This window comes from Electrona antarctica (genome assembly GCF_951216825.1).
Source record: "Electrona antarctica genome assembly, chromosome: 3".
Classification (NCBI taxonomy): domain Eukaryota; kingdom Metazoa; phylum Chordata; class Actinopteri; order Myctophiformes; family Myctophidae; genus Electrona; species Electrona antarctica.
Window position 1 is genome coordinate 7,110,847 of NC_136808.1, and position 24,952 is coordinate 7,135,798.

General features: G+C 42.6%; 1 protein-coding gene and 1 long non-coding RNA gene across 2 annotated transcripts in view; both read right to left on the reverse strand.

The window, feature by feature from the left end:
* The window catches only part of cngb1a (cyclic nucleotide gated channel subunit beta 1a), a gene marked incomplete at its 5' end in the record, with an annotated part of 29,646 nt that extends 14,481 nt beyond the window's left edge, over positions 1-15,165 (reverse strand). The window contains 5 exons of the mRNA XM_079497449.1: positions 6,084-6,237; positions 10,232-10,244; positions 10,879-11,074; positions 12,311-12,331; positions 15,143-15,165. Of these exons, the coding sequence (XP_079353575.1) occupies positions 6,084-6,237; positions 10,232-10,244; positions 10,879-11,074; positions 12,311-12,331; positions 15,143-15,165 (407 nt within the window). The remainder of the gene's footprint in view (positions 1-6,083; positions 6,238-10,231; positions 10,245-10,878; positions 11,075-12,310; positions 12,332-15,142) is intronic.
* A 1,108-nt stretch (positions 15,166-16,273) lies between these two features.
* Positions 16,274-21,541, reverse strand: LOC306920957. The gene is made up of 3 exons (XR_013789717.1): positions 21,507-21,541; positions 19,956-20,119; positions 16,274-16,301 (listed from the first exon to the last, which is right to left on the reverse strand). It is a non-coding gene; the product is annotated as an uncharacterized lncRNA (long non-coding RNA).
* Positions 21,542-24,952: the final 3,411 nt, after the last annotated feature.

The following is a 24,952-nucleotide window of genomic DNA, read 5'->3' on the forward strand; positions in this document are numbered from 1 at the left end:
CGAACAGAACAAGAGGGTGGATGAGAACTGAATATAGCTATAAGATAACACAGTTATCACAGCGTGTGTGTGTGTGTGTGTGTGTGTGTGTGTGTGTGTGTGTGTGTGTGTGTGTGTGTGTGTGTGTGTGTGTGTGTGTGTGTGTGTGTGTGTGTTACAAAGTAACTAAAGTATAAGTATAAGTAAAAGTACAGACAATTGGAAGTAGTCCAGTAAAATAAAAGTACCTTGAAAGTACAGTACTTATGTACTTAGTTACTTTACACCACTGTGTGTTATTATGTAATGTTTCTCACCCGTCCTTTGCACTCAGGTGTATGTGTGTGTGTGTGTGTGTGTGTGTGTGTGTGTGTGTGTGTGTGTGTGTGTGTGTGTGCGCGCGTGCGTGCGTGCGTGTGTGTGTGTTCCCCCGGCCCCTCCCCTTGCAGCTGCCAGCTGGTCACGTGATCAGTTCTACAGCCAGACACACCTGCGATATCTCACTGCATTGATGAGATTGCCTTAATTCAATGATGACAACTTCAAGTTCTGCCTTGCCTGTGAGACAGATACTGCTCCAATGCCCCATACCATACCAAGATGTTGTGGCTGCGTATATGGATCTTCCAGACGTTCCCTAACACTGAGTGTAAAACGAATAAAGTGTAAAAATTGTCAATATGTGTATATATATATTTTTTTGAGTGGTGCAACCATTCTAAGGAACAGCAATGTCCGTGTTAACCTATGTTTGTGTGTGACGAGTACCAGTAGGGGCAAAAGTGGCCTTATTGTGCCAGACACATTCAAACTCACGTTCATTTAACTCTGACTGGGGAGAGAGTGGTAATAATAATAATAATAATTGAGTCTAATAATCATAGTGAAAGAAAATATTTCTAAAGAAGAAGAGAAAATATAATGGTTGCTATATGTGTAACAATCAAAATCGGATGGAAATATTACATTTTTATGTGGTGTCATAATTAAACGCAATGTCGATAATGGCATGGCGACTATCAAGAAAATAAAGACACGGCACTTCATGTCAAAGGTTGCCGACCCCTGCTGTAGAGTAGACTATGTACCTACTTATTTTACAGCAATGTCCCCATGTCCCTATGTCCGTCCCTATGTTTAGAGTACAGGGGGCACTGTTGCACCACTGACTTCAGACTGGTCTGATATCTGCTCTGCAGACTCTGTAATTGTTACTTTTAATTTGTATTGCCTCCCCCCCCCCCCCCCCCCAGAAGCCTCTTCGCATATTCTGTGTTCAGCACCAGGTCACTCATCCTCGTTCGTTGGCCCAGTGCCCACTGCCCAGTGCTCGTAGTCGGGATCAACTGCCAGTGGATTCTTAGCAGGGCCTTCTGGATGTCCATGATGACAACAGGAGGGTGGTAGCCACAACTCACAACAAACTCAATGTCTGTCTGTGGCCCCCTCCCTACCCTGGAGGTATTGGGCAGAGGGGAAAGGGCCCCGAGACTGCATGCCCCTGAGCCCCCTGCAGCCCGGGGAAGAGCCTCACCTGGGAAGAGCGCCGCATGGTCGCCACAGGGGTGAGCTGCATTTGGTATATGACCCGCCCGGGAAGCCTGACCTCCCAGTCCCAGGTCAGACACTAACCACAAGGCCACTGAGCTGGTTCGGAGAGAGATGCCCGCTCTGCCCCTTAACATACCGTTGTACAAATCCACCCTCTGTCTGTTGCTGCTCAATTATTTACTTCTAAAAAAAAATCACACCCGTGTGAACTGAGTGGTGCAACTCCCCTCTCCCCCTGCCCCCCCCCCCCCCCCTCTCATTAGCAGACAACAGTGCAGCACTATCTCTCTCTCTCTCTCTCTCTGTTTCTGGCACAACAGAACCACTTTTGCCCCTACTGGTACTCATAGTCACATAGTCACACACATAGTCACATAGGTTAACACGGACATTGTCACATAGGTTAACACCGACATTGCTGTTCCTTGGAGTGGTTGCACCACTCAAAAAAAACAGTTCAGCTATAACACACAGTTTGGTAAGACGCCGTTTTATTTGTTTTATTTGAATCTTGCATTGAGCATTTCAACTACTTTTGACACTTTTATTTTAGCAGGATATGGCTCATGGCTGTGATACAGAAGAGGTGACCTGGCTCCAGTATTCCATCTGCCCTAGATGCTGGGAATGGACGTTTTCTGAAGTGGTCAGTTTGAAATACAACACTTACATAATCAGTACTATAGATTGCTAATGTTTACAGTTGCTTCAAACACTTAATAGTTATTAACTAATGTTAGAATGCTAGAAAAGTAGTTAGAAAAGTACATGGATATACATATTTGCAGATTAGATGCCCCACTGTATTTTGTTTCGTTTTATGTAGCTCACACACATGGCATTGTATTCTTATCTCAGTGTATTTTGTTCCTGCTATGTTGCACTTAGCCTACGCCCTACATTATAAGTGATAATTGGCTTCATATATTCAACATGGGTATACAGTAAGTGTTGAAGAATATGGTTAATGTTGGCTATTTCTGGTGACAAAACCCCACCAACCCATCATAATTGGACGTGGAGGACATACCCAAGCCCCCAGTGAGGCTCTCCAGCGTTATGCTTATCTGTGATTGGACCATAGCAGTTTGGGGAGGGGCTTATCTATAGGTCAATTAGTAGATAGGTAGATTAGGTAGATTTCACACAATATTATTAAAATCCAAAGTATCTGTGGTGACTATTACCCAATATGCAAGTACAGCATGACATCACAGGTCCTCAGATTTGGGGTGACTGGATCCCTGACTAATGAAACCTGCATAATCATCTACGGTTTGATTTCAGATGTGGAAACACTGACCTCTGGTGACCTTGAGGGGTCATTTTTTTACCATGCACTTTTTGACCAATGATTCTCCATTATAGATATGCTTGTTAAAATGACAGTTTTGTTCTAATGAAACCCAATAGACAGAATTGGTGATTCCTGTTAACTATTATGATATAAATGTTATGACATTGTTATAACAAAAACATATAGGACAGAGTGCAGCAGCAGTAAAATAAAAACAACATTTGGTAAAATGCATTCAACATGCGGTACAGTAAAAAAAAATCGTTCCAGACCCCATTAACATCAATTGTTTTAAAGGTATATTCAGTGATTTCACTTAATTCAAATATCACTTTATATTTTTTGATAATCCTCCCTACTGTAGAGTGTTCTGACCATATAAGGAGTTCCTGCCTGTCCCCAGTTAACCCCTGGGGTCAAAAAAACCTTTAGTTTTTGGCTAGGTGGCCCAGCCTTCATCCAATCAGGATAGAGAGGGCCTTCCGCCAAATCATGATCGAGTGGGGGCGGGCCTTAGTGCGCGTGTTGTTGACCTGTCGTGTGTCCCCCACTGTAGTGCATGCATGTGCACATCTTGTTACCGGGGCGGACTGTTTTTTTTTTTTCCAAATCACTCAAATCACTGAATGCTGCTTTAAGTCTAGAATCAAACCATTCAAGATCCTGGTGATTCATGACCATAAATCATTTTATTATGTGAAGAAAAAGTGAAAACCTTAAAACAAAGAGTATTTATTAAATGTAGTATATCATATAATTAAATATTCAAAAACAAAATTCACTGAATCAAATTATGTATGGTCATGGTTCACCAGGATCCTAGATGTAAGCTTGATATGTTGACTAAAAGCAATAATAATATAGCCAATTCCTTTTTCTTTTTTTTTTACCTATTTAGTTTACATAAGTAATGCCAATTATGCTAATGAAGAAAGGTAGCATTAGCTCACCATGATAATAGATGGATTACTGGATATCACAAACAAAGTTAACTGGATATAATGATGCCAACTGGATGCCATTTCCACTTATAGGCCGCTTAAGGTTTGCTCATTAAGCGATTCATTTGTCAATTGTGCTAATTATTCAAATTGCACAGCAAGTGCAACATTATAGCTTTTAGGAATCAATCTTAAGCTCATTTGCTAGCCTATAGATGACATTTTAATATCGTAAAAGTTTATAGGAAAGAACATTTCTGGCTTTAAATGGGCCATATGGCGCCGGCGGTATTCAACATGTTTTCGACAGCCCAAAATGTGTACAGCCTATGCACAATACCTTCCATATACGAGCATATGTGCGTGACTGCCCTACCATTCTGTTCTTTGCCTCTGACTGGCATTGATATATGAATTGCATTTTTTTTTAATTAATTGCATTTTTATAGCACTTTTCCAATTGCTCAAAGCGCTTTACAATGGTTCATTCATTCATACATTGGGAGGTGAAACGGCGAACAGTCGACGCCAGCGTCCTCACTTCCCACATTCACACACCAATGGTGGTAAGCTTACACCGACCGACTCATTGGAGGCAATGTTGGGTTCAGTGTCTTGCCCAAGGACACTTCGACATGTGGACAGGAGGAGCCGGGATTCGAACCGCCAACCCATGGATCATTGGACGACCTGCTCTACCTCCTGAGCCACAGCCACCCTTGATACTGAGTCTTGTTAAAGAAATCACATCCGTGTGAAGTGAGTGGTGCAACCCCGTGTGGGGGTTCCCAGGGGTCCCCGGAAGTTCAAGACCCACAGGAACACGCCCAGGGTGCCGGCCCGGTTCCGGCGAGCCGCCCCACGTCCAAAACAGTCCAGAAATGACACCGTTACCGTGTGGGGGTTCCCGGGGGGTCGCCAGAACATCCAGGAACACGCCCAGGGGGGCGGCCCGGTTCCGAAATGGTTGAGAAATGACAGTTCCCATGTGGGGGTCCCTCTACTATACTGTACTGAACTGTCACTGTACTGTACTGTCACACCCAAAATCATCATATATAGTTAAAGGGCCACTTCACCCATTTTGCAACCAGATCTTATTTTAATGAGTGAAAACCAACCAAACGCAATTTTCAAGCTCGGATGGACACAGGCAGCCAGGGACAGACGCAGGCAGGCAGGCAGCCAGGAACCCAGGCAGGGACACACATGGTTGCACCACTCAAAAAAGATACTATACTAGACTGTATGCTATATTATATTCACTATTGATGGGTACATATGGGAATCATAATTTCCCATAGGCTATAGCCTGACACTCAGAAACAAGCGCTGCTGAACTATGTAGGCTCAGGCTGTATACTGTATATTGTGCACATAGCCTACATTCATTCGTTTTTCTAATTCTTTGAATGAAATATTGGCAATATAAACATGTTTTCTCATGGCAATAAAGCACATTTGAAATGAATGTAATATGTATGTCCTGTTAAAAGATTTAGCAATGTATTCACAGAGTAGCTGTAATTAATTGAGATGAATCACCATTCATAAATATGCTCAGAATATGCTGATTGTATCTGTATGTGGTTAACATTTTATCATGGTAAATCCAAATGTATGAACCAGTTGCTGAGGCAACTGGTTCATAGCTGACCGTGATTTGTTGATTAAAAATAGCAATTATCCTAACAAAATAATTAAAGTTAGGCAGCTCTAATGTGTGTGTGTGTGTGTGCGAGTCAGTGCAACAGTGCTAGCGTGCGTGCATCTTCCTGACATTTGTGTGCGTGTTACATAAGCGTTCGTGTGGCATTTTAGCATGGTTTAAATTAATACAAAGTTAGACAGCTCTGATATTAGCCTATACACACAAGCCTGCTTGCGTCTTCCTGAGATTTGCGTGCGTGTGACATCTTTTAGCGTGATTTAAATTTAAAAAAAGAAAAACAAATCGCAAAAAGAAAACAATCCATTCCCGAGAAGGGAATGCCCCTTTTCTGTTTCCGTTTTTGTGTTTCCTTTCCTCTGGTCGATGTTTCCACGAGTTGATCATATCCATGAGTTGACATCCCCCCCCCCCGGCCCCTCCCCTTGCAGCTGCCAGCTGGTCACGTGATCAGTTCAGCAGCCAGACACTCTTGGGTTTTTAAACATGCACGTGTGTGTGTGTGTGTGTGTGTGTGTGTGTGTGTGTGTGTGTGTGTGTGTGTGTGTGTGTGTGTGTGTGTGTGTGTGTTTGTGTGCGTGTGTGTGTGCGTGCGTGTGTGTGTGTGTGTGCGTGGGTGCGTGTGTGTGTGTGTGATTTGTCTCACTCGTCCTCTGGGCCGGCCTGGGCGGCCTGGGTCTGGGCAGCGGCCCTCATCTCCTCGGCCTCTTCTATAGACATCTCAGGTGTGATGATCACCGGGATGCTCATGCTCGTGACCGGCTCGGCGTCGGCGTCTTTATCCACGTCCTCCACTGTCACTGCGGGGGTTAACGCGCTGGCTGTGGAACACATCACAACTCTCTCAGACCATTGCTAACATAGCTAATGGCTACATATGTAGCAATGTAGCTAACGGCCAAGCTACACCAGGCTTTTCAGTGCGCGTTTACGCAAATACGCACACACACGCAAATTTAGGTCCAGTCCTATTTTAAGTACGCGTATACGCGGGGTTCGCGTTTTAGGGTAAACGCGCACAAAACGTGTGCGAAAAGCCTTGTGTAGCCCGGCCGTAACACATATACCGCTATAATGGGCTAAATCTGATTATCCACTTGTGTATTGTTTAAGTATTGAACATTTTGTTTATTTTGTATTGAAAACTACTGTAATACTTAAAGGGACACTTATTCCTTATTATATAAGGGACAAATATTCTAATGATGTTAAGAAGATTTAGATCACTTTCCTGGGGGTCTTTATGTGTGTAATATTTTTTTTTTTATAGATATTTTAGATTTTAGCAGTGAGCCCAGTGTCTCTGAGCTCACTTACTTCCTGTACTACAATTCCCATAATGCTTTGGTGCACTGATCCTCCTTGTGGATAGGGGGATGGCTGTCTTACTGGGACAACATGTTAGCCTGGCTAATAAGCCAGGCAATTTCTTTTTGCCAACGGCTGATTCGGTCTGGCTTATTAGCCAGGCTAACAACATGTAGTCCAGGAAGTAAGAGAGCCCAGTGTCCATGACATCAGAGACACGGGCTCACTGCTAAAATCTAAAATATCTAAAACCACATATTACACACATAAAGACCCCCAGGAAAGTGTTCTAAATCTTCTAAAAACATCATTAACATATATGTTTTTGCAAAAAGGGTGAAGTGTCCCTTTAAGAACATTGGCTTCAAGGGAAGAACAGTGTATGTGACCCAGCTTGACTGGCCGGGCTGCCATTGGATTTTTTTGTCTGGATCTGTCTCTCTGTGTCCCTTTATTCCTAAACTGTTCTGTGTCAGGCTGCAGGCATGCCCAAATATGAAGTGTTGTGATGTCCCCACTCAGAGTGAATATGGACTGACTTGTGCTGTCTAAGTCTAGCCTGGCTAATAAGCCAGACTCAAATCACACTGTCGTGTGGTATTTGAGTCTGGAGATGCTGTGTATGGATCTTGTTTCCCGGGGGGCGGGTTCAAACATTTTCTCTTTGACGCAATATGGTCAGAGCTACTTTCAGTCAAAGGTCTCAAGCATTGAACGTCACTGTACCAAAGCCCGCCCATATTGCATACCGTGTCCCGATTGGCCACACCAGTTCTCTGGTGTAGGAAATGGGCGTACAATTGAGCCTCTCCAGACCGTAATCCGCCGGCAGGCAATTTTTTTTTTGCCAACGGCTGATTCGGTCTGGCTTATTAGCCAGGCTAGTCTGAGTCTGACCAGAACACTTGAATTCTCTGCACTTTATATTTATTCACGATTCATTGCACTGATGTTTTTGCACTGTCTTGTCCTGTTTTGCACTTGTCCTAATGTTGTAACTGCACTCTGCTGTCCACCAAACCAAATTACTAACATGTTTACATGTCATGGCAATAAAGGCTTCTGATTCTGATTCAGAACAGGCCAGCTCCATATATGGAGATATAGGGGTGATCAGGTCCAGAGCCCCTATATACGTTACGTACACACAGAGGATACTAGTCCTTACCCGTTCAAATATATGAACACCAAAATAATGATGTACATACAGTGTGGACTGTGGGTACAGTGATGTAATAGATCCTATTATTTTGAGGAGTAATCAGTCTGGTGTCTGAGGCACCAGGGGGTGCATACGTTGATTAGACATACCAACAGTCCTACAGTCATTAGTCCGACAACACCGTCGCTCCCGACATGCGCTGCAGGTTAAAAGTAACGCGTGCTGTGGGTTTAAAATCACCTGTGGCTCCCGACATGTGCTGCGGCCGTCCGTGTGCGGTTATTAGCCTGGGCACCATTTCATTTCGGGTATATGATCCGGTCTGGAGCGGATGATATCGTTATGTCATGTTGTAGTATTGTTTTGTAGTCGACAGGCAGGAACAATCAAACGGAACTTCCTTTTCCCTCGAACCGATTTTTCTCAATAAAAGCTGCAGGCTACGAGAGGCTACTTTTATTGTTATTCTTCCGGTTTGAGGGAAAAGGAAGTTCCGTTTGATTGTTCCTACCTGTCGACTACAAAACAATACTACAACATGACGTAACGATATCATCCGCTCCAGACCGGTTCACACGGCACTTTTGGAACAGAGACCAGGCTTTCCTCCGAGGTGGAAAGCCTGGTGAGGCGAGGTTATGCGGTTATAGGGTTAGGTTAGGGTTTTGGGTAGGGTCTGGGACTCATGACTGTAGGACTGTTGGTATGTATAACCAAACACATGGAAGCAAGTAGTACAGGAAAGGTGCAATTCTGGGGAAATTGCCAAGTGTGGTTGGCTCAATGGCACACACGCCTTGGGAAATCTAGGCCCCTCCCACTGATTTAGCTAGCCAATTACAATGTCAAGTCAGACCTGTGATCATGTGTAAGTAATTAGGAGGGGATTTATCCCCCAAAAAGCATGTTTTTGCAACAAATGTTTTAAAATTCATTTGCGGCGCCCCCTATGGATGAAAATGGAATTGCTTTGGGCTCTCCGTTGATTAAACCACCCTCGACATGTGAATACATTTTGGGGTGGATTGGACTTTCCGTTTGTGATTTTTTGTCATGTTTTGTAAAAACAGGCCCCTCCCACTAACTTTGGAAGCCGATTACAGCTGAACGATACGGCCTATGAATATTCTGCCTGTGGTGTTTTAATCGCCTAGATCTAGAGATCATGTGTTTCTGAGAGAAAAAGACTTGATGTGAGTTTTCGCATTTTCCCATGTAAGTCGATGGGACATTTTTATTCACTTATAAATTAATTATGAATTAATAATTTGTTAAATTGAAAAAAGGGCTTTGTTAAGACCTCCCGAATATTATGGCCAATGCCTGTGTGAAAAGTCGGAGCGATTGGTGCAGCCAGTGAGGAGCTACGACAGTGTTTCAGACTAATCATTCATTCAGACCGACATTCATTCAGACATTGAGTGAATTATAGTTACATTAGATAGGTATTTAAATGTCGATTTAAGCTCTGACATTTATTTCAGACATGCTGTAGTATGTGAAGAGTCTGCCTGTGCTATTAACTAATTTTGGATTTCTTTTTATGCTTTTTTCTCCTGTGGTGAAAAGCTTAACTCAGTTAAAACCCATTTTGACCTGAGATCAGATTCTAAAAATATCTTCTACATCCTGACAGTTTTCTGAAAAAGCTATGTTTCTATGTCAGTGGTTCTTCGATTTAAAAAAAATAGCAGACCTACAAGCTCGTAGCGCGCCACTCGGTGGCGCGCTATGAGCTTGTAGATCTGCTATTTTTCAATAGCTAAAGCATAACATAATGCTAACACCAAAAGGGGTTCCCGCCCGGGTTCCCGCCCAAAATGGGTTAAGCTGGGTCACATATGTTTAAAGGTCTATTCAGTGATTTAACTTAATTCAAATTATCACATTTTCTATTTTTTTTTTTTGATAATCCTCCCTACTATAGAGTGTGCTGACTATATTATAAGGAGTTCCTCCTGTCCCCAGTTAACCCCTTGGGTCAAAAAACCTTAGGTTTCGTTTTTGGCTAGAGGGCCTAGCCTTCATCCAATCAGGATGAGAGGGGCCTTCCTCCAATCATGACCGAGTGGGGGCGGGCCTTGGTGCACCAGCTGTTGGCCTGTTGCGTGTCCCCCCACTGTAGCATGTGTGCATGTGTACATCTTGTTACTGTGGCGGACCGGGGTTTTTTTCCAAATCACCCAAATCACTGAATGCTCCTTTAATCGTTACATGTATGGAAAAGTAGGTTCGCTACAAGTCTTCAGTGAATGAATAATCAAGGGAAGTATACTATGCATACATAAAAGTTATACCGAAATGCAGTAACAAAGTAATTGTACTTGGTCCCAAACCCTGGAGCAAAAGCACATTCCTTGAATGCACAGCACAGCACAGCACAGCACGGCACGGCACGGCACAGCACGGCACAGCACAGCACGGCACAGCACAGCACAGCACAGCACAGCACAGCACAGCATAGCACAGCACAGCACAGCACAGCTCTAAAACATTGAGGTCACCTGGTCGGTTGGCAGCTCATTGCGAAACGGTGCAGTTGTGCAGAGCGACAAGAGATGCAAAGCCAAAGAGCAAGCTGTGGTCGGCAGGAAGGTGCTGTTTTGGCACTTCAAAGTTTGTTGGTATGAGGACTGCCATTCATCGTGCTGAGAAGGGGTCTGGCCGGGCAGCAGGCTGGACAATTTAGAAGCGCCTTGTTTTATTTTATGCTGCAGTTGTCGGTAGGTTGGGAGGCACTTGGCAATGCGGGGTATTCGAAGCAACAAGCTCTTTACTGGAGAAAAGGTGGCGGAAACTGAGAGACAGCCATGGGAAGCAATGACATGTTGATGAGACAATGCAGTGCTAAACCGCATATTGAAGTGAAAATAGCAATTATTGTCTGCATCTGTTTTTTTTATTATTCTGTTGTAGAACTCTTGAATCGTACCTTCACATCCACCCTCCACATCTTCTACCGTGTCTTTACCTGCTGGCTCTGGCTCTGGTTCTGGTTCAGGTTCAGGTTCTGGCTCTGACTGTTCAGTAGCTGGTTCTGGTTCCGGTTCAGGAACTTGTTCAGGTTCTGGTTCTGGTTCAGGTTCTGGCTCTGGTTCAGTTTCTGGTTCAGTTTCTGGTTCAGGTTCAGGAACTGGTTCAGTTTCTGGTTCAGGTTCTGGCTCTGACTGTTTAGTATCTGGTTCTGGTTCTGGTTCTGGTTCTGGTTCTGGTTCTGGTTCTGGTTCTGGTTCCGGTTCCGGTTCTGGCTCAGGTTCTGGCTCAGGTTCTGCTTCAGGTTCATCCCCAGGGACTTCTTTAAGGCTGCACACAGACACAAAAGCAGCTTTGATGCTTCCATCATCATAGGTACATTGTTGTTTTACAGAAGTAGAAATTATCAAACTAGTTGTCCATAGTCTGGCCACACTCATAGATTGCAGACTTCTGAGGTGTGATTGTGGACAAAAATGAAGCCAAAGAGTGTTACTGTTTGTAGTACCAGAAATTAGTTTGCAAAGGTTCCTTCCCCAGATTTGTTAGTGGTGCAACCATAGGGTGCAACACTCCAATGCCCAGCGATGTGTGTCCCTAGCTCTGGTCCATAGCTCTAATGCGGTTGCATTTAGAGCTATGTTACCGATGACTTCCGGGGCTCGCATGAATGCAGACCAGCCTCTCGTCTTTAGCGTAAATAAAAAAAACGTTTTTGCTACTCACCAAAACAAAGGCGGGTTGTGTCATTAGAAAGCCTACTTTCCTTAGTGGACGCACTCTGAGCCTGCCACCACACGTATAAACGGTACTTTTTTGTCCAAAATGGGATTTTGTTTCCACCGGAAAAAAATACATTTAGTTACTCCACTGCGCCCTCTACCGATATTGCCCAGAGAAAACCCTCATAGAGAATATTTTTTCTCCGGTGAAAAAAAATCCCTTTCTGGCCAAAAAGTACCGTTTATACGTGTGGTGGGGGGGGGGGGGGGGGGGGGGGGGGGGGCTCAGAGTGCTTCCACTAAGGAAAGTAGGCTTTCTAATGACACAACCCTTTGTTTTGGTGAGAAGCAAAAACGTTATTTTTATTTACGCTAAAGACGAGAGGCTGGTCTGCATTCATGCGAGCCCCGGAAGTCATTGGTAACATAGCTCTACATTTTGTTTTTAATTCATGAATAGTTTTGCTTTTTTTGGGGGAACGCTTTTGAAACTGTTTTGAATGAATAATAAATTAAAAACAAGATTTAGGAAACCAAAAGATAAATAACAATGTGTCCGCAACCGACAAATGGGTCCCGTTTGGGAAACAGTGGTCTATTCACTATAGACCACCGTTTCCCAATAGACTCTATTGCACCATTTAAGCTCCACGCCTCAGTGGTCTCTCGTCTAGATCTTTAAACATCGCTCAAACAAGCCCAACGTACCTTTCGACGACGACCGCTGGCCTGATTCACAGAAGAAGATGGTACAAAACAACAGAAGACATGAAGGAAACATACTGTACAGTAGGCAAGAGGGGTTCAGTGCTTAGAATGAATAAAGCCTCAACGCAATGCATATGGAGCAGGTGGCAAGCTACGTGAGCATGGACAGTCACACTACGGAAATATAAAGTAGCGCACATTGCTTGTCTTGCACTGAGTCCTGGGTTGATGCTGTATTCCAGTGGTTCTCAACCTTTCCAGGCCCTGACCACCCCCCCTAGAGAATCATATTTGAACCGGAGACCCCACACCCTACTTGGAATGTAGAGTTGAGGCATTACATTTAGTACTCTGCTCCACAGATAAAACTGTAAATATTGTGAAAATAGCCCATCTACAAGCTCACGTTGCGAGGCGTTGTGAGCTTGTATAGATCTGCTGTTTTCTCAATGTTTGCCTCCGTCTTATACTGTATTATTTGGCCAATGTTTGGGCCAGTTTGTTGATTACTTTTGATGCAGTAATGGTCTTTTTTATTTGTTCTCCACTCTACTGGAAATTCCATGAACCCAGAAATGGTGATTAATGTAAACTTTTATGATAGAAATGTTATCTATAGGCCTAATGGATGAAATTCAGCTTGGTTGCTAAAAGTTGCACGTTGAGCTATTTGAGTTATTAGCATAATATGTGACCGTACCATTAACATCCAATATAAGGCAAAAAAGTCAAAATTTCAGCATGAGACATATGAAACTATGGGGGGGTTTCATGATTCTGAATCCATTCCATGCATTAGTTTCGCACAAAAAACACACCTTGGGCTAAATTCGGCCATATCCACCCAAATGTGCTGACCTCATCACATGTGTGATGACGGCTATGGCTGTTTTCCTCCCAAGGAGTGTTTTTTGTGCAAAACTAATGCTTGGAATGGATTAAAAATAAATAAAAAATGTCTCATGCTACTTAAAGCAGGGGTTCTCAAACTCTTTGGCCAGGGACCCCCGAAAATGCTTTGGCAACGTCTCGGGACCCCCGCCTCGCGCCCCGACCCCCAATATAAATTGACTGCTACAATAACCTTAATAATAGAGATCATTAGGGAAGGTGTATGCATGTACTATGTGTACTATATGTAAACTCTTCATTTCCACTTTACAGCCATTCAGCCATTTTTTTTTTTTTTATAATTTGGGGACCCCCCAAAATAATTTGGCGACCCTTCGAGGGGTCGCGACCCACGGGTTGAGAACCCCTGACTTAAAGAATGATGAAATTTGGGTTAGGGTTCACATATTATGCTAATAACTCAAATTAGCGTGCCACTTTTAGCAACCAAGCTGAATTTCAGCCATTAGGCCTATAGATGACATTTGAATCATAAAAGTTGACATGAAACAACATTTCTGGGTCTAACATGGGACCTACTGTATGGGGGCTTCCAGTAGTCTTGAGCAGGGGTTCTCAACGTTTTTGGCCGGGGACCCCCGGAAATGCTTTGGCAATGTCTCGGGACCCCCGCCCCGCCCCCTCCCGACCCCCAATATAAATTGACTGCTACAATAACCTTAAACCATTTTGGGCGGGAACCCCTTTTGGTGTTTTAAGCATTGTTATAATTTAGCTATTGAAAAATAGCAGATCTACAAGCTCATAGCGCGCCACCGAGTGGCGCGTTACGAGCTTGTAGGTCTGCTATTTTTGAAAAAAAGTGAAAATAAAATGTAAAAATAAATCTTTTTTTTTTTTTTTTAATAATTTGGGGACCCCCTAAAATAATTTGGCGACCCCCCGAGGGGTCGCGACCCACGGGTTGAGAACCCCTGGTCTTGAGAACCACTGCTGTATTCTCATTACTCTTCTTTCTTCGGGGTCACATGTTACACTTTGTTCACGGGTTTCAGTGTCTGTGATGTTTTTTTCCCCCAACTATCTCTGATGTATTTTGTATCCCCTTTGGCATATTACTTTCTACCTTTCCACTCTTATCTTCAGCATTTTGTTTTACTTTCCAGAAAATATTTCTCATCACATCAGCTGTAACTGCCTTCATGTTGTGATTAAAGGGGCATTCCACTCATTTTCAACATTGTACTATGTCATTAATATACCATAGAGCTGTTGTGTGGAAATAATAAACAAGTCCCCCCCCATTCTGTGTTTCCTAGAACTGTAATTATGAAAAAAATCATTAACAAGTTAATGATTTTTTGAGACCTCTAGTTCTAGGAAACACAGAATGGGGGGACTTTTTTTTTATTATTTCCACACAACAGCTCTATGGTATATTAATGACATAGTAAAATGTTGAAAATGAGTGGAATGCCCCTTTAAGTAGGTGCTTGATATTTCTATCATGATCTTTGATTTCACAAGCTCAATGACTCCCACCTCCTCTAACAATAACTCGCTCTCCAAGAGTCTTGTCCTTTTTATGATTATTTTCTTTGTCTTGGCCATTCTTTGCTCATCATCCTGTTATCTCCCCCAGGAGTCTTTCTCCCAGACATTGTGCATGAGGGGACAAACAGGTTGTGCATAATACATAAACAACAATTGGTACTATATCTCGCCCTGTTAGGAAAGTCACTGATTATAATGCACTGTTAGCATTGGCTGCAATGCACATGCTATAGTATTGCCTAATAATGCATTACAAGCAAAGAAAAAACAGGAACTATAGCTTTCTAGCTTTCAAAAAGCATCACATTACATGTCATTCATTATAACATGTTTCACATTATGCTATTATGTTATTATGTTAGCTCTGGTTAGTTAAAACAGTTGAAGAAAAATAAATATTGAAGCCTTCAGTAAAATACACGTTACTGTCCGGGGTCAAAGATCATCATCAAGGATTCTTGTGACACCTTTAACTGCATGAACCCTCATGAGAGGTCCCGATTCTGGGAATAGACGAACAGTCGGCAAAAAGCCACAAGCTCACAACACTATTGAGGCTATTTTCACTATGACCCCTTTTCCACCGGTTGGTTCCCAATGGGAACCGGTTCAGTTCTTTTTGGTTCTTAGTCCATGAGCCAGAGCTCCAAAAATTGTAACGTTAATTATGAATTGAGTGGGCAAAACTATACCTATATTAGATTGTTTATATGATCAATATAAGTAAATTAATGTAATATGATAACCCTTACACAGTAGTAGCTTTTTCATAGTACTTTTTTTTGCATATTTTCCTATACATAATGCCTCATTTGCAAAAAATAACAATAAATCATTGTCTTCGTGCAAGTAATCAACTGGGGAAGTTTCATGGTGATAACAATTTTATATACAGTACTGTAGGTATGTTTTTTTTGCCCACTCAATTCATAATTAACGTTCCAATTTTGGAGCTCATGGACTAAGAAGAACCAAAAAGAACTGAACCGGTTCCCATTGGGAACCAACCGGTGGAAAAGGGGCCTATTTGATGTACAACAAAGTGTGTAGCGTTCAAGTGCAGCCTATACCTGACTTTGCATGCAGCGCGGGCTTAATTCCTACAGTGCAATCTTAGAGTATATATGAATAGAGACGGCACCGGATATCTCCTCCCATCCACTTGCATTAAGTTGCTCAAAAGCGCATGAGGCGATTTCACTCAGGAACAGAGTGCATTCTGGGATGGATTTGCCCCAAACGCATGAACGCGCTGGCCGTTGACTATCATTGCACGCGTTCACGTATGAAACAGCGGCGTTCACGTATGAAACAACGTTCACGTGTCATCATGAATGTGCACAATGATAGTCAACGGACCAGCGCGTTCATGTTCTTGGCCCAGCGCTGCAATACCAAATTCTGCCAATATGTCCATTTGGCCTCAGGGTTTCCTCCGGGTGCCGTCTATATTCATATATACTCTAAGAGTGCAATACACTGTAAGAGAGTTGCAGGAGGGATTTGGGGCAAGAATGCAAGAATAAAAAGGTATAGTCAGACTTACTCTGGTTCCTCCTCGTCTTCCTCTGGGATTTTGGGCAGCCTTTTCAAAACAAACAGCGTCAGGACAGTTATGGCAGGACTCGGTCTCCATGAAGATGCAATGTCCTGGTGGGAGTGTTATGTGCATCTGTGTTGTTTTTGTGTGTGTGTACCGGTATGTGCATGCATGCACGAGTGCATGCATGCATGAGTGTATACGATTGATGTTCAACTCTTTCTATATCCAAGACTCAGGCCCACATAACACTATACATTGACTCCATTAGGTGGAGCCAGCACACCTGAAAGCACATCTCACTGAGCCTATACCCTTGTCCCACACACAGGGAGGAAATATCACGCCCTTCCAATAACAACAGTACATGAGGCCCCCACCTTCACTTAATGCGGCCCGCATGTTAATATCAGAATACTGATATAGTATTGATTTCAGCTGTTACAATTCCAAACCCGCTTTGATTACTTCATGACTAGTATTAAATGACTAGTACTTAATGATGTATTTTTGTGTCCAATGTAGTTATGTTAACAGTTCATGAAGTTAACATACTGACTGTAACTATAACTAAATGCAGTTGAAATTCAATAAAAAGGTTACTTTTCAGGATTCCAATTGAAAAATAGCAAAAACTTAATTCGGGTTTTCAATTCAAATATAGCCGATCTACAAGCTCAAAACGCGTCGCATTGCGACGCGTTTTGAGCTTGTAGATCGGCTATTTTTTGCTACGACAGTAATATGCACTGTGGCCCTCTGGAGTGAGTGTGGAAATATATTGGCCCTCTGGAGTGAGTGTGGAAATATATTGGCCCTCGCCATCGTCAAAGTTGCCCACCACTGGTGTACAGTATATGTGGCACATGGTGATATCGACCAATTCTGGATTAAAAGCTGCTAATATACTATTTATGCCCAAAATCTATACATCTCCCACACAATTAAGGCAGCAGCCAGACGGATCCACGCGCTGCACAGCAAGGTGCCCTTTTTTCACTTGAGGTGCCCTTTTCCCCCCTTGTCTTCCTTTTAGTCATAGATTAGAGAACAATCACCTACCATTAGGCCCTGAAACCCAACTCAGTCCAGCGCTTTGTTGGTGGTTGCATTTTAGCACAATATGTTAGTGAGTGTCCACCAACGACCAACCCCTTTGCTGAAGCCCTGACACTTCATTCAGAGCACATCAGAGCTATACACTACATGCTTATGCAATCACCATCCATCACACAGTAGCAATCAAAACAAGGCTACCAAGTAGTCGTTTGTAGTACTCATTCATTCGGTGCGTGCAGTGGCGTGCACAGACATTTAGAGGGGCAGGTGCTCAAGTTAAAAAAGGGCACCTTGTGCAGCGCGTGGAACCGGCCGGTTGCCTTAATCCATTTTGGGCGGGAACCCCTTTTGGTGTTAGCATTATGTTATGCTTTAGCTATTGAAAAATAGCAGATCTACAAGCTCATAGCGCGCCACCGAGTGGCGCGCTATGAGCTTGTAGGTCTGCTATTTTTGAAAAATAAAAAAAAAAAGAAGGAAAAAAATGTTTTTTTTTTCCTGTTTTTTTTCAAAAGGGCACATTGCCAAAAGGGCAGGGGGTGCTCTAGCACCCCCTAGTGTCTATCTGTGCACGCCACTGGGTGCGTGTACAGTACGGTATGTGTGTTTTCTGGCACTGCATGTGTGAGCATGAGTATTTGTTTGTAGGATGTGTCATGTGTGTAGGGGTTATGTTTGATTTATACTTAGTTGCTGCGACATGTTGTGAGCTTGTATAGAGGCTACTGAGGCTATATGTGACCAGATTTGACTGAGAGACTGCCATCGCGCAAATTCCAGCTTTTCACCACAGGAGAAAAACATTTTCCTTTTCTCTCTCCCAAAATGAGTTAATAGCACAGGCAGACTCTTCACATACTAGAGCATGTCTGAAATAAGTGTCAGAGCTAGAGAAATCGACATGTAAATATGAAATAAATGCTTAAACATGTAGCTAGGTGTAATGTCACAGAAGTGAACCTTTCAAGCCTGTTTTCTCAACTCGCTGTTTTCTGCAAGACATACATCTATAAGCCATATCTCCAAAACTGGTGGGTCAAACTGAACAACCAATATGTCAATTTGAAGCTATGATTCCCTGCTTTCATATGAAACGGAACCCCCCCCCCCTGAACATTTTGTCACATATGTGCAGTGTGCACACAATCGTGTGTGTGTGTGCAGGGCCGGATTAACCATAGGCCTGCTATGTGCAGCTGCACATAGCGTTATATATCATTGTCTCCACCAGGCCGAAGGCATGGGGAGAGAGTATGTTTTGCACTCCGTCCGTGTGTCCGTCCGTCCGTGTGTGTGTCCGTCCGTCCTTCCTTCCGTCCGTCTGTGTACAGCTAATCTCCGGCACCGTTAACCCGGTCGATGCCAAACTTTGCACACACACTCCCTGGATGCCAACGATGAACCTCTGCCCCGCATTTTCCAGAACGGCCTGTTATAGCGCCACCATGAGGCAGCTTTTCACATGTTTTACCTAAAACTGCACCGATCTGTGTGAAACGTTGCATGCACACTCCCTAGAGGCCAAGGACAAACCTTTGACCTGCATTTTCCGCATCTGCCTTTTATAGCGCCACCAGGAGGCCGACTTTTGTAAAACACATTTTTTGATATTACTCCTCCAGATTCTGTCCAAAAATCTCACAAATCGTTACACAGTATCTCTATGGTCATGTGCTCAAGTCGGATCTGTCCGATATTTCATATTCCATCATAATTGGCTATAATTGGCTTTATCAGTTTGCAAGATTGCCCCGTTTTGAACAAAAGCCTCAAATCATGAACGCAGCATGCAATTTACGTGAAATCTTTCACACATTTTCTTACTGGGCTGAGGAATATATCCCACCCTTTTCACATTGGCCTGTTATAGCGCCACCAACAGGTTGATTTTTGCAAAACACATTTTTGGAACAAAATGCCTCAAATCATCCAATTGCCATCAAAGGCAAACATGTTTATATTACTCCTAAACATCTCACACAGTCCTATCCTCCTGGTGGAGACCTGTGCCCAGAAGGGCACTTTTTCTAGTTATTATTTTTCTGGTTATGTGTAATGTAGAGCTGGTTGCTGTGTTTTGGGGTTATTTTAGTAACAACAGTACTGCACTTTTGTTTGCGGATTTTGAAATAAAAAATCCAATCATATTCTGTTTGCATTCATGTCATTTATTGTACTGTGTTCGATCCTGGTTCAGGATAATTAATGTAACACATTAGGCCTATATTGATGTGTTTATTGCCTCACCTGGTGCACTGACACTGTATTGTGTTCTTAGGGCCGGCCCAGGCCGAGCTGTGCTGTGCCAACTTCTGCTGAAAACCTTAGTGCCCCGCGCTATGGGGGGGCACTAAAAATGATCTGCACAGGGGCACTCATGGGGGTTAATCCGTCCCTGTGTGTGTGTGTGTGCGTGCGTGCGTGCGTGCGTGCGTGCGTGCGTGCGTGCGTGCGTGCGTGCGTGCGTGCGTGCGTGCGTGAGCGTACTGTACACCTGTGTGAGTGTGTGTATAACCACCTGGATTTGAATCCAGGTATCCTGTATGGAAGATCAAACCTCTACTGTACCACTGATCCAAAGAGGAGCCTGCAGGCCTGCTCTTCAGCATGTGATTCTGTGTGTTCTCTGGTGACACTTACTGTTTCTTAGAGTCCTGAGTTGTTTCCACGGTCATCTCCTTCATCTGTTCAGCTTTGGACTCCTGTTTTTCTTTGGCCAGCTGTAGAGCAGCCTCTGTTTTCTTGGCTGCCTGTAGAGCAGCTTCTATTTTGCTGGCTGTCCCCTGTTCAGCATTCATTCGCTCCTGCAAACACACGTTATCTTTTTCACGTGGGCAGCTCTGTATAAAGCCGTCGTTTGCCAAACTTTTCAGCTCGAGACCCAAAAGAGAGATCAGACGTTTGCCCGGGGGACCCAAACCAGTGAAAATAGCAGATCTCTCATGTTTTGAGCTGCCTTGCGAGCTTGTAGATCAGCTATTTTCACTACTTCTTGAAGGTATGGTAAGTTTAAGTGATTTTCTTTGGTTAGCATTTAAAAGCTCTATATTGTGATAGAATCATTGCTAGTGTAACAGGAGTTTCCATGTCTCTCCATGTCCATGGAGAGTTTCCATGTCTCTCCAGCTTTTTATTAAAAAAAAAAATGCATTTTCAGGTCGGGATACAAATTTCATCCAATCAGGATAGAGAATGCAGTCAGGCTACAGATTAAACAAGTGGAATTGTAAGTGATGACACAAAGTTGGATCTGGAACAATATAAAAATGAAGCTGATAAATGGCTACTCCCTCCTGATTGGCTGAAATTTTGTCACCTACCAGAAAAGCTGTATAAAAAGTCTTTAAAGTTTATTAAAGAGCTGGAGAGACACTCCTATTACTGAACAAACACACTATAGCAATTTATCAAAAAATAAGAATTACAAAAATTCCAAAAAGTTAGCACATCCAAAAATTAAACAAACGGCAGACAAAGTACTCACATTTCCATTTATTTATTGGCACACACCAAAAAGGAACGCTTACGCGTTTCGGCTATGCAGCCTTCATCAGAGCATGATGAAGGTTGATGAAGGCTGCATAGCCGAAACGCGTAAGCGTTCCTTTTTGGTGTGTGCCAATAAAGAAATGGAAATGTGAGTACTTTGTCCGCCGTTTATTTAATTTTTGGAAGTGCTACCTTTTTGGAATCTTTTAAATTCCTATGTTTTGATGTATACTGGATTTGGGTTTGGCACTCCACTGAAAACCATTGCTGATGCACAGCCTCTTTTTCTCATTTACACTATAGCAATTATTAGTGATTTAAACTTTTAACAAAAACCTTTTTGTTTTAAATTAAAAAAATATCACCCTAACCTAATATACCCTGACTTTAATTATAACGTTAGGGTAAAAACACAGGGAGAGAAATACAGAGAAACATTTCTTTGATCTAAAGTGAATGAATGCCTTTTGACCTAGACGCACCTCATTGGCTCCGGACTTACTTTTCACTTTGTTTATTTGGACGGGACATTGTATATTAATGGACAATACATATGAATGCAACGTAAATACACCACACCAGATTTAGCAAAGATGCTATAGTTTACATCCGCAGTACCCGCACAAAACATAAAAACAAAACAGGCAGACAGTGAAGCACACATTCCACTAGGAAACAAAGCATAATTAAAAACATACGTACCATGTACTCCTCGTACATGGACTTCTGGGGCGGTGTCACTTTTTTGCTGGTCGACACTTCCACCGAATCTGATGGGTTTTGAATGATGTTAGTGGAACACATGTCACTGTGTGTGTGTGTGTGTGTGTGTGTGTGTGTGTGTGTGTGTTCCATTATTCCACACCCAGTTCTTACAAAGTAAAATGTGTAGGCCTAAATGTTGTTTGCGATGTCATATGCATGTCTGTAGTACCAATGAGTCCAATACAAATATATTCAGAAACTTTACTTGAATTCCAGTTCATGGCAGATTCATGAGAATCATGACACCTGAAGGGGAGACAACTGGGAGCTTCAAAACAGATACATTCTGAACCCCCAACCCTACTCCTAACAGTCAGAATGCATTACGCATTACATGTAATGGTGTATATTATGTATATTAATTTCAAAATCTGGATCTTTCAATCCTCCCACCATGTTTTACCGTAGTGGTAAATGCTGTAAACCTAATGTTGGGTTGAACCTAAATATTTGTAAAAAAAAAAAAAAAAAAAAAAAAAAATCTAAATTATGCAAACACCTAGTATCTTACAACAGGGGACCCCTGTAAATGCTTTGGCCATGTCTCGCGAACCCCCGCCCCCACCCCCAATACAAATGTACCGCTACAATAACCTTCATTATAGAGAAAATACATCATAAATAATAAATACTGAAACCAGATATAATCATTAATGAAAGTTTATGCATGTACTATGTGAAACTCTCAATTTCCATTTTACAGCCATTTTCTTTTCTTTTTTTAATTATCTGGGGACCCCCCAAAATAATTTCGGAATCCCCCGAGGGGTCGCGACCCACAGGTTGAGAACCCCTGTCTTACGACATCCTATGTGCTGCTCATGCAATTCTCTGGGTTTTTATTTGCAGTCTATGTCAAACTCACCGACATTGCAGCTGTACGAAAAGTTTGAATGATCCTCTTTCTATATCTGCAAAGTGTTTGTTTCATAAAAATCCACCATAGACATGTTATGAGCTACTTTATGTCAAGAAATTCCTTGCAGGTGATTTTTTAAGTGTTGGATTTTGGAAGCGTTCACTTTCTGTAACGCCGTTTGGATGTATGTGCGGTCAATGGCAAATTGTGGCTAGTTTCCACCCTGCCATTAACTTATGGAAAGATGACCACCGTGTGCATTAAGGTCTATTGAGTATTCAAACATGAGTATTCTGAACATTTTGAGCAACTCAGAACATCTGTAGCTCCAACGGTTTAGAAGATAGAGGCATGTTTTAAGTGGCGGTGATTTTAAAAAGGGCGTGGTCATTTTGGGGTATTTCGCCCCAGATAGATAATCTTTCACAGTTCCTAAGTTGTTCGCAGCAGTCATATTAGCCAAGAACAGTTGAGATATTCTCCGCTAAATGAAGTGCAAACATATCTTAGCCAGGTCCTGGAGTATTAACACAATCAGTGCTGGAAGTCCTTCAAAATAGGAGCTCTGGGGGGCCGGAAACCCATGACCCGGAAACAATCCACTAAAAAAAGTTGACGTTACATAGCTAGCTTACATTGCGATCGTTTTAGTTTATACGATATATGATCCAAAAAGCGTTCATATTTTGCGGGAGAGACGGATGAGGAGCAGAAATGAAGCGCAAGTATATTGATCCGTTCAACACCACGGAGAGCGCCCTGGATTAGGAGAGACGAGTCATTGTTTCCGCCGCGCTAACGGCTAAGTCAATGGTAAGCTAACATGGGGACAGAGCGGAGCATACGGTAGCCGAAAGGCGAACTGACAAATAAAAAAAAGGAAATAATTCAGAATATTCTTATCTCGCCCCGTATCATTCCTCATTCACCCCGTATCACCCCTCGGTTCGAGTCCCTAAGACGTTTCCAGATGTCCTATGTACAGAATGTGTTTAGGCTATTCACCAAAACCAGAGCAGAACTCCCACCACGGGACTCGGGCAATCAATTAATACAGTTGCAACCACTGTATTAATGGCAAGTATTTCATACAGCTTAAGTTAAAAAAATGACTATCCCTTTAACATATATTTTTTTGCAAAAAGGGTGAAGTGTCCTTTTACACCTATATTTATGTCCTGGATGGAATGGCAGTCTTGCGTGTCGCCTTAGCACTTATGTATAAACTTCTTCATTTTTTACTAGTTCAAATAGTCGATCTGCAAGCTCACGTGTCAATGTAGACTGTGTATAGTTGAACTATTTTAAAATGTTTTTCAAAATAGTAAAATACAGCTAATAAGTTTAGGGATAAGTAAGTAAGGCCCAAATGCATGTATTGTCTAAGACGGGGTTAAGCGAGCACTCAATTTGTTTACCGTGATAACCTATTCCATCCACCAAGGCTTCGGATGGTTAAATTAGATTTTAAAGATGTGTGTGCCACAATTTTTGTATTTTTCCAGTTGTTCATGTGTCTATGAGGTGACAGTACTTCATTAGCCACCCTGGAGTTGTTTTTATGTGCAATGGTGTATTAACTTTGTATTTAGGGTTTCTTCCTGGAGGCTGAACCCTTGACAGTCAAACGGGCCAATGAAATAAACAGTAATATAGTGACACCACACTATCAGCCCCTCCCCTAACCCCTCCACCTTTATCATACAACTACAGCTGTGGGTGCGGCTTCAGTTCAGGTGGATCACCACCCATCACCACCCACCAGGCAAACCAGGCATACTTAATGAACTGGTGGGCGTGCCCACATAAAAACAACATTTTAACAAATACTGTAAATTTTTTTGAAACAAAATTATACCTCCTTATATAACAATAAGACCTGATGATCATGTTTTAGGATGGGAAAAAAATCACAGCACTCCATCTTTAAGTGATTTAAAAGTCATGCATTTGTTGTAAAACCTTACATACACAGGACCAAAACGTGATGCTGAGCGAACCAACCCTTTCCTTAACCTCATGACACTGCATATTGTATTGGTCATACAAAGTTACAAGATATACGTTGTACAAATTAAAATGAGTGCTCTTACATCCCCTCCTCCTCATACTGCACATGCGAAATCTAAGCGTGGCGCATGTTATTTTTATGGTGGGTGGTAGTCCCTAATACCTGAATACATTTTGGATGTAGTTGGTCATGGTTAAAAGTCACAAACACAATACAGTATTTAATGGATGGATTGAGATGGATGGATGGGTGATTGATTGATTGTTTATACTGACAGACAGACAGACAGACAGACAGACAGGCAGACAGACAGACAGACAGACAGACAGACAGACAGACAGACAGACAGACAGACAGACAGACAGACAGACAGACAGACAGACAGACAGACAGACAGACAGACAGACTGATTGACTGATTTCATAATACATGACATGAACCAATTCTCCTCTAATCTATTCATGTTTACCCTGATTTACCAACAACAACTTGACAAGCACGCTCAACAACATA